At 41.5% G+C, this 15,766-nt stretch overlaps 1 protein-coding gene across 1 annotated transcript; it reads left to right on the top strand.

Moving 5' to 3' along the window:
• Positions 1 to 456: 456 nt before the first annotated feature.
• Positions 457 to 1,176, top strand: LOC136536921 (glycine-rich cell wall structural protein 1.0-like). The gene is made up of 2 exons (XM_066529054.1): positions 457 to 472; positions 800 to 1,176. The coding sequence occupies exons 1-2, from the start codon at positions 457 to 459 to the stop codon at positions 1,174 to 1,176; spliced, it is 393 nt and encodes a 130-aa protein (XP_066385151.1).
• The last annotated feature ends 14,590 nt before the right edge of the window (positions 1,177 to 15,766 follow it).

Below are 15,766 nucleotides of genomic sequence, written 5' to 3'. Positions count from 1 at the left end.
GGTACTGCTCCTGGGTCAGCGTCATCTGTCGAGCCTCCCTCTTGGTGACTGTCATTCTACGAGCCGACGCGTAGTAGTCTATGTGGGCCTGGACGCGCGCCTCGTGAAACATGTCGGTGACATACTTCCTATAGGCTGCATGCGCCACACGATCAGCGAGGCCCTCGGTTCCTTCTTCGGCCCTGAAAAACCTCTGCATAAAAGATGATATATCCAATCATTATTTGAAAAAAATAGAATTCAATGTGAAGGATTGATTAATGTTGTGCGAGAGGAACTTACCCAAAACTCAGCAAGTATCCGCTCCTGCTTGTTGCGGTACTGGTCGTCCTCGCCCAGGGCGTACCTGTCCCACGTGTAGGCTGGCTCTCGGGCCTCCGACGGCAACTCCACAATGCCGGGGAACCACTTCCGGCACAACACCTGCATTGCATGCCCAAGTAATTGCTTCAAAACATGACCCGCTTAGACAGTGAATAAAACAAGCGCAACTGCAGAAAAGTACTGAACCAGTAAATCCTAAATTTTCCGGGCTGTAAGTAAGCACATTACACTTTTCTCTTCCTATAGGAGTTAATTCCATTCATACTTAATAGCGAGCATAAATGTTGTTATTCAGATTTTGCTAAGCTTTGTAGTAGAATCATTTCAAACGTCCCTTTACGGATCAGTTATGCAGAAATAGTCATCAGTTCACTAGCAACAAAGACTAATCCATGCAAAAGCAATACAATGATGCGCAATAACAACATTTCAAGGTTTCAGGTCAAGATTGCGAAATCAAGGTGACTTTGTAAAGAAGAGACTGGGGAGGGAGCAGAGGCACCGAACCTTCCGGGCGACGACGGCGGAGGACGCGGCCGGGGCGGCGGCGGGCCGTGGGCAGGCGACGGGGCGAGACGACAGGAGAGGAGGAAACGGGGGGGGCGACGGGGGAGGGGCGGCGGCGGCCTGCGCGGTGGCGGCGGGCGAGCGCGCGGTGGCCTGCGCGGCGGCGGCGTCCGCGCGGCGGCCGATTGTGCCGTGGCGTGCGCGGCGGCGGCCTGCGCGGCGGCGGCGGGCGAGCGCGCGGCGGCCTGCGCGGCGGCGGCGTCCACGCGGCGGCCGAGCGCGCGGTGGCGTGCGCGGCGGCGGCGGCGGGCGAGTGGCGGCTCGGGCGGGCGCGGCTTGGGATAAGGCCGCCCGCCCGGCCGTTCCCTTTTTTATATGGGGTCCCCTCTTTGCCGAGGGCCTAGATCCAGAGCCCTCGGCAAAGATTTTTTTATTTTTTATTTAATTTCTTTGCCGAGGGCCAACATCCAAGGCCCTCGGCAAAGATGTTTTCTTTTTATTTCCGCCGGCGCCATCCCGTTCAAAATATTTGCCGAGGGCCTGTACAACGGGCCCTCGGCAAAGAGTTTTATTTTTTTATTTCCAAATTCTTTGCCGAGGGCCTAACGCCGAGCCCTCGGCAAAGGCTGACGGCCGGTGCCGCCGTCACGCTCGGCCGCTCGGCAAAGGTGGGCCTTTGCCGTGGGCCGTTGATTGCCGAGGGTCCGGCCCTCGGCGAACGAGCCGTTGCCGAGGGCTAAGCTTCGCCGAGGGCGGCCCTCGGCAAAGAAAGGATTTGCCGAGTGCCCGAAATCAGGCCCTCGGCAAAGTCTTTTGCCCTCGGCAATGTTGCTGTTTCCAGTAGTGAGCCGACTATATTATGAATTTCACATGGGTCTTAAGCCAAAACAGAGATTGTGTTGTATTTTCAGAGTTGATTGTATACGGTTTTGTAATAGTGGTGGATCTTGCCAAAGTTGGAGAGGCCAAGGGTGAGGGAGAGAAAAACTTGTGTGGGGTGGGAGAAACAGCCGAGAATAGGGCTTAGCAATCTTGTACACTACCAGAAATTACCAAAATAGCTTTAAATTTAAACTAAATAAAACCATGATGCAATGACGTCGTCACCAGTTTCTTATATGCCAGTTTGCTTTTGTTCTTATATTATTGTCATGTACGAGAGCCTTCCAGACAGAAGTCCTGTGCAATAGTGAAAGTGTGAAACCACGCGTGTCATGACGTACCCATGTGAGAGGTACCACGCACGCAATAACCAGAGTTCGTTCCCCTTTTGTGGCCGAAGTTTGTCATGTCTTGCCAAAATGCATACTGTGCATTACAGTAGGTACTCATAAGTACCGTAATGTATATGTGAAATCCTGGTCTTGCCAAACATAGGATGGCACCGATCGGCCCAACATACATACGTATGCTTACAAGCTTTTGCAGGAAGGACCGCAGGACCATAATATCAATGCTCAATAATAGACCGGAGGTAGTAAACCTGCGCAAATGGTCCAAAGTAAAAGGTCTGTACTAGTACTTATATATATATATATATATATATATATATATATGGAGAGGCTATTCAGTAGCCGGCTACAAAATAAGTTATTCTGTAGCCACCTCCATTTACTATAATTTTATATACTAATTTACCATAATGTCAATACATATTTTACAATAGTTGGGTTACTATAACACATGAGGATATTTACCATAACGTTATATTAAACCACTTAGTAAGGAGTTACTATAATCTCGTAAATTAACATAGTAATTATCGTAACTCAAAGTGGCTACAGAATAAGTTATTCTGTAGCCAGCTACAGGATAGTAGTTCTATATATATATATATATATATATATATATATATATATATATATATATATATATATATATATATATATAAATCCAAAATTTTCTTCACGGGCTGTTACATACCTGCCATATATATGCCCATATTATGATTATAGGTTTGTATCACATGGAAAATAAGGTTTAGAGTTCGGGTTTGTCAAGGTTTTTACCTGCCATTATTTGATGGTACTGTAGGCTTCCGGACAATAAGGTTTAATTAGGGCTTGTTCAGTTGCTCTGGATTGAGTCGCTCGAATGATTTCAGTTGGAATTTGTTTAGTTTTGAAAAGCTAGAATAGTTCCTGGTTCAAATCCAGGGTAACCGAACACAATCTTATGGTCTGTTTGGTTCCAGGGAATCGTGGCTTGGAATTATTCCTAGCCGGATTGCTTGGCTAATTCATATAACCTTTGATGAGCTGGAATGATTCTCGGATGGAATCCTGGCTAATCGAACAAGCCCTTAGAGTTCTCTGCAAGATCTATATATAGGATGGCTTTCGGCTGATGCCTGGTTGGTGCCGGCGCCTTGATTGCAGGGGCGTAGACATATATATGTTCCGGGTCATATTTGCATGCATGCGTCATAAGGAACGACGGTAAAGATCCTGCAGCCTTTTAATGATGCATATGCCTGTCATGCATGCTTCCTTGTTGTTGTTGGCGTGCAGCAGACTTAATTTTCGTTGGTTCAGTCTAGATATATAGTGTGGTCTCTCTTCCATCAAAACCGACATATAGGTAAGTAATTATTAAATCTACTTAAGCTTTATTATATTATATATTATCATTTCTCTACTTGCAAGGATGAAGAAGTGCACACAGCACACGATACTCACAACCATCTAGCTAGTTATATAGATGCACGAAACCATTGTAATTTTTTGTATGTGTAAATCGTGACCGCTAAGATATACGAACGAAGCATATGGTGGATATAGAGTCATATATATCTCATGCGGTCATGCCCTCCATCAAGGAATCAAAATACCTCATTCCTCTGGTAGATTTGTTTAATTTATATCCCCTCCTTCCCTTAATGTGATAGGTGTATTATTTTGTATAGGAAAACTAAAGTTGAATTTTACAAACTTTGACAACTAGTCAAATCATATATTAACTTTAGGACATAAAACTCGCATAAATAAATTTCTACTTAATTAGAGTGCCTCTTGAGGTGGTATTATTGTTTATTTAGCAAATAACAACATATTGGAAGACAAATTAAGGATCAAAATCTATTTTATATGACTTGTTTCTATTCAAAATATGCTTACCATTCCAGGACTAAGTGAGTAATAATGTGCAACATAATCATGACCAAACTAATTTCATGGATGCAAAGGTAGTAAAATTAGAAAAAGTGTTTGTACCTTCATAATTATTTAGGAAAAAAATCCAATGAAAACCCTAAGATGGTTGATAGCATATCTCCATATCCTCACCGATAGGGTTGGAATTCATAATGAGTAGCTATAGCGAATGCCCTGACCTCCACGTAACGTCAGTACTGTGGTCAGACGTAATCCCCTGTTCACCTTGACACAGGTAACGCGTGAACTATTAATTTAGTAGGCTCACGTGAATTATTTACGAACCACTATGGCGCACCGACGAGATTGGTTATATAATCATAATTGACCTCTTGTGATGAATCATAGCATATTATCATCCTAGTGGCGGATACATCCCCACGCCTCAACCTCTAGGGCAAGCCGTGGCTGAAGAAGTCAAGAAGATATACCTCTAACTCTTGGGGGACAACCGCATTATAGCAAAATGCTATCATGCACCCATGCGTATGCATATGGCCGGTCGCTATTCGTATGCCTGTGGGGAACAAGCATGCCATGCAGGCTACTGTAGCTGCAGAGGAGCGCAGCGATGCACGTAGAATTTCTTCCCATCTCGGGGTGTGAGCCGATGCAGGCCGGTGGGTCTCTGACATGTGGTCCAGGAGGAATTCGAGCCCACGTCGATCGCGTGGTGTGCAGTAGTAATGACAAGCAAGGTCGTAGGGATCCGCTCCCGCTCTGCTCACTGCGTAACGGCGCCTAGTTTTGTCTCTACCAAAATCCCCGTCTACTCGACAGATGGTACATACATCGACAATGACATGTGGGACCAAATCGCTGCTGGGCATACATGTCAGTGAGACGAAGGCATCTTCCCTTCGCATAGCGGCGGAATTAATGGCGTCTCACAGGTGACTGGTGGGTGTAAAAGGGAATGAGAGCCTGCGCTGCCGCTGCCACGTCTGCCCTCCACTGCATGCCTGCTACTGAGCGTGCTGCCGCTGCCAGATGGGACCACGTACGTCTGCTGCTGGCCTGGAGCCCTGGACCTTAGAACATCGCTCTGGGCCCCCACCATATATATATATATATACCGTAGTATGGTTCTAGTATGTTGCATGGCGTACTGCATGTGCATGGCAAGAATTGTGCTCAAAACTATGTATGTGAAACAGTACGGGAAGCTAGTTTGAATTGTGCTCAAATTCACAGTTCCTCGTCTGGTTACCCGGCCCCTTTATCTTACCAAGCAATAGACATACATAGAAAGCACCAGGTAGCTAGCTAGTCTTATCAACATAAGATGGTCAAAGGTGATCTCTTGTCAACTAGCAAAAATACGCTTCTTTATGCTTTTCCTCTTTACTCGAAATTTATATGTATAAGGTGTGTGGTCCACCACAAGATAGTTTACTTTTCATAATTGCAGAGGTGCATCGATGTTTTGTACCATCAAATAGTGAATTTAGCATCCCATGTTAGTTCGGATGGTTTAGCACCAAGAGACTCATGGGATTATACTGTGGTTCAAATACCCCTACATCTAGTGGAAGTTTAGTGGTGTTCCTAAGCACGAGAGCTCAAAGATTGCACTAGGGGTTACAAATGAATGGAGAGAGAGAGAGAGAGAGAGAGAGAGAGAGAGAGAGAGAGAGAGAGAGAGAGAGTTTAAGTGTACATGTGAGAGGCGTATGTGCTCGTCCATGGTGGCAACCGAGAGAGAGGTCCCCTGCCTCGCCTTATATAAACGGGAGGCAAAGGTTATTACAAAATGTGTTGAGGCTTGCATGTCAATTGGAGAGGGGGTCCGTTTGCTGACATCGCTTGTCCTCCTCGCCATTGGCGTTCTACTGTGTAGAGGAATGGCATAATGTATTGGTCCATCCCCATCAAATCCACTAGCGAGGAGAGGGACCTACCACAACGGTTCATCCACACATGGGTTGGTGGTGAAATATCATTATAGTCATCCGTAGTGGATGTCATCGTCACCTATTTCACACTTGGTAACCACAGTCCAAGTGGTGGTGTAACCTATGCATGTCATTGCCTTGTATGCTATTTGATGGGTGGGACCCTTCCTCTTGAGACGTGATGTCCATGCCTAGCCTCTTGACTAACTAGTTGGACCCCCAGTCAGAGCTCCAAGTGGCCACTCCTATTCTTCTTCCAAGGCATTGGATGTGGACTCCTCGAGCCAGACACGGGTGTGTGGGTCGAAGAGGCTCTCGAGAGGTCAGATATGGGTCTTAGTCTCATTAAGGGTCGTTCCCACCGGGTCTGTGTGAACGCATGTGGTGGGTGTAGACCTCAAGCCCTTATCCTATGGGTCTGAGTCAGATAGGGGCTTAGTCTTCCACAGAGTCATATTATGCTAGTGTATATTGATGAAGGTACCGATGGTATAGGTACTCATCAAGAAGAGTAACTTAAATGCAAATGTAAGAGGTTACTTAGACAATCTACTATCATGACAGAGGTGGGTAATTTAGATTTAAGTGTACGGGTTTCCTTTCAGATTATCTTTCTTCATAATGGTAGATGTCAATTAGATGCAAATTAGGAGGTTACTAATAGCACATGTGGGTAATTTAGATGCATATTTGGGGATAGTTTTATATTATCTTTTCATAATACATAGGTGGGTAATTTATATGCATATTTAAGGGTAACTTTATGTTATTTTACATAATGAAAATGTGGGGAAATTGCTAGAAAATAGAACATATCAAGTGGCTATAGTTGTGGCTATTGTTGTTAATGATCATAGGAGTCAATCAAAATTGATGGCTAAGTGTTTATATTTTTTCTAGGATTTTTTTGGATTTATTATTTTTTCTAACATGCCTCAAGAGGATTAACATAAGGACTCTATTGGTAGGCCTCCAATTAGTAATAGTAAGATTTTTATTCACTCATCATTTTTAGTATAGATATAGGTATGTGTTTAATTTATAAATAGATGTAGGAGTATCATGGGTTTACTTTTTCATAATAGCTATGGTGAATAATCTATAAATAGTTATGGATATATTTTATTTATACTTTTCGTAATGGCGGAGATAGTTAATTTGTAAATAGACATATTAGAACACTCAGATTTCTTTTTTCCTTATTAATGCGATAATTGTTAGCCTTGAGAGAGAATGTGGTGGCATCTTTTGTTGGTCAATTGCAAAGACAGTAGATAGATAAATTGGGATCCTAGATATGTGTATCTGTAAACTAACAACAACCAAACCGTACGTTAGCATGGCCTTTAGATGAAATATTTTGTATATAGGCACACTGATTTAATTTTTTAACTTTTATTTATTTTGTTCGAAGACAAAATTTGGTCTAATATTTTAGTTGTGGACTTATCAAAGGATGGATGAGAGCGTGCTCATATAAAAAGCCAACGACGGTCAGTCCATCACAGCCCAGAAAGTTTTGTACTGCCTTTACATTATTGGCGCACGCAGCACTAGGCCAAGTGGGCCATCGATCGTTATCCTATTTTTTTTGTGACTGCCATCGATCGTTATCCATGTGTGGCAATTTGTGCCTTTTTTTCTTCCCATTTTATTTGCCACTTTGCCATCGCTCATGCATTGAAACAAGAAAAATGATTCGCAGGGCCATCTGTACGCATCGATCAAAATGTTGCCATCACAAAGGATTCTTGAAATGCCTCTTCTCGCTGTTCCAGTTATTATTCGGCCAAAAGCTTAGAATAACACTGAAGCCATCCAAACGAGCTCAACTCGGTACTATATATGGTGGGGTTGACCACACCCTAATATATGTATAGACATTGCATATATATACCTTCGTCCATAAAATAAGTATTTTCTAATATTTAAAATTGGTCCACAAATAGCGACAAGACACCTTTTAGTTACACCCTCCGTTCTAAATTAGAAGTCGCTTTGACTTTTTTGTTTCACCTATTTTGCTATATACACTACTGGAATCTCGATTTTTTCTGACGGTGCGAAAACCCACGGAAAAATTCGAATACCGTGTACCCTCAGAAAAATACCCACAGAAATATAATGACAGAAAAATCCAATTTTTCTGTGGGTTCACCGTCAGAAACAATTTTTCTGTGGGTCTCGCACGCACAGAAAAATTGTGTTCGCCCAGATTAAAACTAATTTTTTCTGTGTGTTAATCCACACAGAAAAAAGAAATAAACGCACAGAAAAACTCATGTTTTTTTCTGTCGGTCTAGGTGAACTCACAGAAAAATTCATTTCGCCCAGATTAAAAAAAATAATAGATAGCATACATATAAAGATCCAAATGTTCAACACATTCATTAATGACATCCGGGCTACATAGAGATAATGTTCAAATGATCCGGCATCAATACATTCAAAAGCATTACCATCTCATCTCAAAGTTCAAGTCTCAGTCAAGATGAGTAAAGTACCAGCATGCATCATTGAGTCATATTATACCTAAAACTAAAGCTAACAGATTAGAGCCTATCAAGGGCCTCGAGGTAATTCTGCTTGCAGATGTCAAAGAAGATCTTCATGGAGTAGCGGTTGTCCTCCAGCATGGTGAAGCCGCTGAGGTACCTCTCCACCTCGTCCCACTCGCCGCCCTGCACGAGGTCCTCGAAGTGCTTCATGTTGAAGTAGAAGCCCGACTCCTGCTCCAGCCTGCACGGGCAACCGCAAAAAGCATCAGAAATCCCAGCTCACCTAGCAAAGAAAGGCTCCAAAAACCCCATTCATGATCATGGCGAGTACTCCCTTGTGCATCGTCTCCTTGAACTTCTCATCGAGGAACTGCAGGATGAGGAAAACCAGCTCCCTGCTAAGAGACGACATGCCTGCAAAATAGAAGGATTAGATGCTATGGCATATCATCATCTAACAGAAAATGATGCAAATCAAGCAATGAAATTCTTGAACTTCTAACATTTGGGGTGAACCATAAAAAATAACATGTATATATATATGATACAAGGCAGCCATATTATAATCATCTGATAAAAAATGATGCAAATCAAGCAATGGAATTCTCGAACTTTCAACATCTGGGGTGAACCATAAAAAATGACATGTATATATATGATACAAGGCAGCCATATTATTGTGCTACAATTGACTAGAAGATGAGTTTGTACAGTGAGATGCATGGCTGTTGTTGGCATGGTGAAGCAGTTCATGCCTGTTATTTTTCTAGCTACAATGAAAGCTCAGTGTTAATCTCATCAGCAGGAGCAATTGAACTTTTCGACAACACATAATGTCATAAAAGTCGGAGTACAAAATCAAACTTCACTTACCAGGTGGACCTTGTTGTCCACAAGCAAACAATATTTTCACTGCCGGTACGTATATTCAAGAAACATGAAGCTGGAATCAAATCAATTACGAGAAGCATGCTCAAGGTTTGAACTAACAATAGAGGAGAAGAACATTCTTCTAGAAGTTGAACCCATAATATTCCGTGTGAGAAGTTGAGTAATCTTGTGTGGTTTGTCACATGAATGCAATAACAGAAAGCTAACATGGTAGAATGGGCAAGTTTTCTTATATGAGAAAGATGTCTAAAAAAATATGTAGACCAAAATAATAATAAGACAGTGCAAAGGAATAGATCAGTAATATACTAGCACAGATCAGTTATATACTAGAATGGTGATCAAATGATGTAGTATTCAACACATTGGCCTCAGATATCAGTTGCTCCTCGGTTGACCTTGAGCTTGGAGCATAAGAAACAAACAGAGTAAGAAACAAAGTTCCAGTACCTCAACACAAGCTCAAGGTCATCAGTTCTTGGCATGCTTAATATGATATCATCATTGGCAAAGTAAGTGAGGCCTCAGCCAAGCAGTTGCCATCATATTTACTACAAGGCATTGAGATAAAGCAACTGTCAATGGGAGGAGCAGCCAAGCACTTACAAACGGAAGAAGACAAAAGTTCCAGCCAAAATTTCACAGAAGAAATACCACAAGATAGTGACCATCTCCAGAAATTTACCCATTATCAAGAGCAAAAGAACTCAAGAAATGGCTCAGATTTACCCATTATCAGCCTTACAACTGCAACTTAATTTCAGCTGGAGCTTAATTTAATTCTCTCTCTAATGGGAATTGAACTGGCCACAGAACTGGTTGCTTGTACTGGTACAAGCCATCCTAGTTAAGCAGCAAACAAAACAAAATATCCCAAGTACCAGCTCATAAGGTGCTAAAGTGCAGAAGTTCTCTAATGGAAACTTGATTCATCACAGCCACTCAAGAGTAGTACAAAACAAAAAAAGTCACAAGGCATAGTTAGGGATGCAAGATATTCAAGATACTGTTTTCATAGCATCTCCAAGCTGCAGGATGAACCCCCAATTTCAGTCCCCTAAAGCTGAAATATTTTTGAATGTGTCAATCTGTAGAAGCAATTCAATATGTAGTAACATACATGAGGTGCTATACTAGTCAGCGCTTTCACAAAAATATCCAAATTATTGCTAAGAAATAAGACATTGTTTCAATCTGTAGACAGAGTAACTGCTAATGCATGGTCTAAATTTTTAGACGCAAGCAACATATACGCAACTGTATTTTCAATTCTACTACGAACCACATATCAATCTCACTAGATCTCTTTTTAATTTAATTCTAACACAACCAGACATGACATAGAAATATTAACTTTTTACTAAATATACAAATGTTACTACTGCTAGTCATCATATAAATTCACAGGTCTTATCCTTACTGGCACTTAAAGGCACTAGAATCACCAACCCACAAACTGAAATAAGTACAAACATTTCTAGTGGTCAGACTGCTGCTTGTGCCAACATGCTTGTGCCCCCAAGCCGCGCCGGATCGCGCTGCATATTAAATTCAGATGCTACCAACTCAAGATAGTGTCTGATAGCAACTACCAACTCAAGATAGAGCTGTTCACTTAAATCATTTGGGTCATCTCATATTGGCAAATTCCTTGAATGCCTAGTATGTCTAGCTGGGTTCACCAATACCATCTTTGTTGACTACAATCACATAGTGTGCTCTATCTGTTGCCTATAGATTGTTGACTACAAAAATAATTTAATATTGCACCTAGTAGGCACTTAAAATAGAGAAGACAAAACAGCATGGACATCAACTAAGAGCAAAAATAAAGTGCACAGAGTAATCTTACATGTCACTTTCATCTTCCTTAAGCATAACAGAGTAATCTTACATGTATTGCTCTGGTAAAAAAATCAGTACTAGTTATATTAACAAAATTCAATCCACGTCCTACGGCATACACATGTGATTAGATCAGATCTGTTCTGAATACACATAACCAAATAGCTTAAATTAGGGTTCGTTCTCAAATTTGCACAAAAGGGAAGAGAAGGAACATGCATACCTGGCTTGTGTTGTGGGTGCTTGTCGTTGGCAAAGGGCTCACCTCGACCACTGGAAGGAGGCTGCACTCGGAGCTGCAAGTGACCTGATGTGGTTGCGCTTGGAGCTGCAGATCTGGACGTCGGGCTGAGAAGGGGCTCTAGATCCACCATGCTCGGGAGGGCCCGCACGCCGTGAGGGTTGTGCTCGGGAGGATAAGAGGCCGCCGCCACGCCTCGCCGCCGGCCGGATCCAGGAGAGGGAGGGCCAGATCCGGCCGGGTGAAGAAGGGGGAGGGGAGGGGCACCCGCCGGGGAAGAAGGGGGAGGGAAGGGGCGCCGGCGGGGGAGAAGGAGGGGGAGGGCGCAGATCGGCTCGGTCGGCGGTGGATCCAGCCGCCTAGGGGCGTGCCCGCCATGGATTTGGCCGGATCCGGGGGTGAAGGAGAGGGGCCGCGCCCGCCGCGTCGATGAAGAGGGAGAGGGAGGAGAGGGAGTGGCGGCGCTGCTCGGGGAGGGGCGGGGCGCGGCGCTGCTCGGGGAGGGGCGGGGCGCGGCGCTGAGTCGCAGAGGGAGGGGCGCGCTGAAAGGAGAGAGTGAGGGAGGGGGCGCGGTCTAGTGCGTTGGGGGCGCGGCGGCCGGCGGGTTAGGGTTAGGATTTTTTTTTTCTGTGCGTGTACATATTTTTTTCTGTGTGTTTTTAAAGAACCAACAGAATAAATTATATTTTTCTGTGGGTGTTTATTTTTTCCGTGTGTGTATTGTCACGCACAGAAAAATTATGCGATTTTTCTGTGGGTTTTAGTATTTTTCTGTCGGGATATTTTGGAACCGACAGAAAAATCGTAATTTTTCTGTGCGTACCGAAAATAACGCACAGAAAAATTTATCACCCACAGAAAAATGCGAGATTCCAGTAGTGATATCTAGACATATTATTTATCTAGATGTATAGCAAAATGGATATACCAAAAAAATCAAAGCAACTTATAATTTAGAACGAATGGAGTAGTATTATCTAGCTATGATTAAGGAGTGTAATCTGAAAATAGCAAAGTTAGAGGAACCCCCCATCCGAACCCCCCCCCCCCCTCCCTTTTAGTAGCCCCTGTCATCTCAATGTTGATGGGCATGTCCATGACCGAAAGAATAGCACCATTAAATCCAAAAATACATCTAAAAATGTGAGCACCCTAGTAAAATTTAGGATTTGAACTTGGTTGGACAGATTTCACCATAAAAAAAATAAACTAACTGAGCTATGCTCAATTATTCCATGGCCAGCTACAGAACAGTACTCGTATATAATCAGTTCAAATCAAACGAGATAGGAACCCTTTGTTCTACACAACGGTTACCTCCATTTCATTTTATTCCTACGGCACAGAACAGTGCGATGAACAAAAATGAAATGTAGCTTAATTGGAACCGGAGTCTTAAAAATACGTGTGCTCTTAATTGGTGGTTAATTGGACTGCAAAGGAAGTGTTAGGAAAATCATGAAAAAGAAAAGGAATTTGCATGCTTCATGTCTAAAATCTAGTAGTTTGAAACGGCATAAACAGAAAACTTTAACCTTAACAATTGTTGAAGGGATTATTATGATGACTTATACTTTTTTTCTATTTCTATTTAATATAACTACATTTCTATCAAAAATCATGAAACACACAGCACAAAAGCGTAAAGGAAAAAAAGTAAGAAGGGGATTTGATACTTCTTTTTAAGACTCAGTTTCGTGAACATGCAAATAATGCACATGCTTCATTAAATGAAAAAGAGGTTACAAGCTTTTAAGTTACAGGCATGATTGGCAACATGTCTCAGAGTGCAAGTGTAAATCATATCATAGGCAGATGCCCTCCCACCCGGCACACAGAAGCCACATTGTTCGTCTAGTTTAAGCTATTACACAGATGAATTGGGGAAGAATAAAACTCATTCCTGCGTAACGAGTCTTCTAACGACCGAGTGATGAGTGCAGTTACACTCTATTTTATCATAAGTTAAATTTCTTAAATTAATTTTAACCAAGTTTATAGAAAATTGTATCAAAATCTAGAACATCAAATTGCTTTCATTAAATTCTAATGAAATGACTTCATAGTGCATTTAATTTATTTGAACTCTTTGATATTCTTTTATATATATATATATATATATATATATATATATATATTTAAAATACAGTCAAAATTAGAGGAGCTTGACTTAGAGAAAACTAAAATGAATGACATATAATTTGAAACAAAAGGAGTACATAGTATGGTGCTTTCTATAGATCTATATTAGGATGGCCCATGTACCCCAAATATTTATTAATAATAAGATAATGATAGTCTAGCTAGCAAATATATGTCACACTCCTTATTATGGTGGGTTGGGATCGAGCAATTAAACTTCATTCAGTATAATCAATTATCTCCGTTGGAAGTTACGATTTGCTCACCATATATGAGCATATATAATTAAGCTCCCACTTTGTGAATATATATATGTACACGATCGATGCTACTATATGTATGCAACCCTAACAAGGCAGTCTGAACGAGAGCGGTACCTATATTGGGAGGCCAGTACGTAAACGCGCGTAAACCTTTAATACAATGCATTGGTTCAAATTATTAAAGATGGTAATAATAGAGGATGCACTATATACATCAAATATGGGCGCGTTTAGATCCAAAAATTTTTGGCTTTTGGCTACTGCAGCACTTTCGTTTGTATTTGGCAATTAGTGTCTAATTATGGACTAATTAGGTTCGAAAGTTTTGTCTCGCAATTTCTCACCCAACTGTGCAATTAGTTTTTTTTTCGTCTACATTTAGTACTCCATGTATGTATCGCAAGATTCGATGTGACGGGTACTGCACAAAATTTTTTGGGAACTAAACAGGCCCTATATATATATATATATATATATATATATATATATATATATATATATATATATATATATATATATATATATATATATGCAGGAAATCGAATGATATTTGAATCGATAGCAGAGAGTTACGTAGCTAGAAGCAGGCCACTGAAATACGGCATCTCTAGTGTACTTTTGCGTTTAGTTCTTGGTGCGGGCATGCATGGTTTAGACTTTAGAGCTCTGGAGGCCTAGTAGTCTTCCTAATGTTTACTGAAATAATGTTTACCTTTTTCAGCTGCTACCTATTACTAGAAGACCGAGGAACATATTCACACCAATGGTTTATTAATAATAATGTGGGTATAAATATAATGTAAACCTTTCGTCAAAAAAATTTAAATATAATGTAAACCAACAATTTAGCTCTCAAGCGTTTCTCTTATACCATTTGCTTTTGCAGAACTTACCTATTTTATACTGGGATTGTAGGCAGGGGACGGAGAAGCTACGTTTGTAGCTGTGGGTCTAGATGCACCCCCCACGAGATACAAAACTAGTGACAAAGTTTAATATGCATCCTCTACGGACTGTCCATGCACACAAGACAGTCGCACCCCGCTTTAATTTGTTCTATTTTCGCCATTGATTATATGCGGCACAACAAAGAAGTCTCATGATAACCATTATGACTTCCAGGCGGGGAAGCTCTCCCCTCCGTAGTTCGCGTAAAAAAAAAAACCATTCTGACTATTTCAACATATATTCTCATATGCAAGTTTGCATAAAAAGGTAATTTGTACTATATATATACAGTACACAAAATGAAAACTTTTTTTTGTATAATGCTACATATATACACCGCTACGCTTGGTTAGACAATGAACACTGAAAGTTCCTAATATTCCTAAATTTACTGTACAATGTTTCGTTAGTTTAATTTTATATATTTGTATTCAGCTACATGTGCTGTGTTCTCTGCTTGGTTGTTAAAATGGTGTGATTCCCTAATTTAATCTGCTTAAGCACATAGTTATATACAGCATGATCCAAGGCATTTATTTATTTTCTGAAACATGCATGTTTTCATGCCTCAGCAGGAAATTTAATGTTTAAGAACTGAGCCAGCAGGATATGTCTTGATTCTTGTAAGAATTACAGACAGAGCTGCAGCATCCAGCAATGAACAATGGAAGAAGTAGAAGCGGATCAGAATATCAGGTGCAGCAGCCTGCGTGCAGCAGGGAAAGAATTGCACAAGAACCATTTAAGCCAAGAATATATGATAATACAGTTGCAGAGACGATGAGGATGCAGTAGTAGAGTATAGATATCCATGAAAAGCATCTGATGTAGAAAGACTAGGGTCTGATCTGACCTGATTCCAGTCAGCCAATAACTGCCTCTGCTACGGTGCTACCTTGCTTTGGGTGGAGAGCCTTGTGAAGTTGCCCGGAGGGGCCCAGAGAGTGCTTCATCAAGAAATTGAAGAACTAAAAAATTACATGACCCAAACAGTAAGATATGCACACATTGGGGACTAACTGATATCGTATGCAGACTGGACAGGGCAGTTCTTAAATTA

This window comes from Miscanthus floridulus, chromosome 2, assembly GCF_019320115.1.
Source record: "Miscanthus floridulus cultivar M001 chromosome 2, ASM1932011v1, whole genome shotgun sequence".
NCBI classification, from domain to species: domain Eukaryota; kingdom Viridiplantae; phylum Streptophyta; class Magnoliopsida; order Poales; family Poaceae; genus Miscanthus; species Miscanthus floridulus.
The sequence above is the reverse complement of the archived record's forward strand: the minus strand, read 5'-3'. Positions and strand labels throughout refer to the sequence as shown.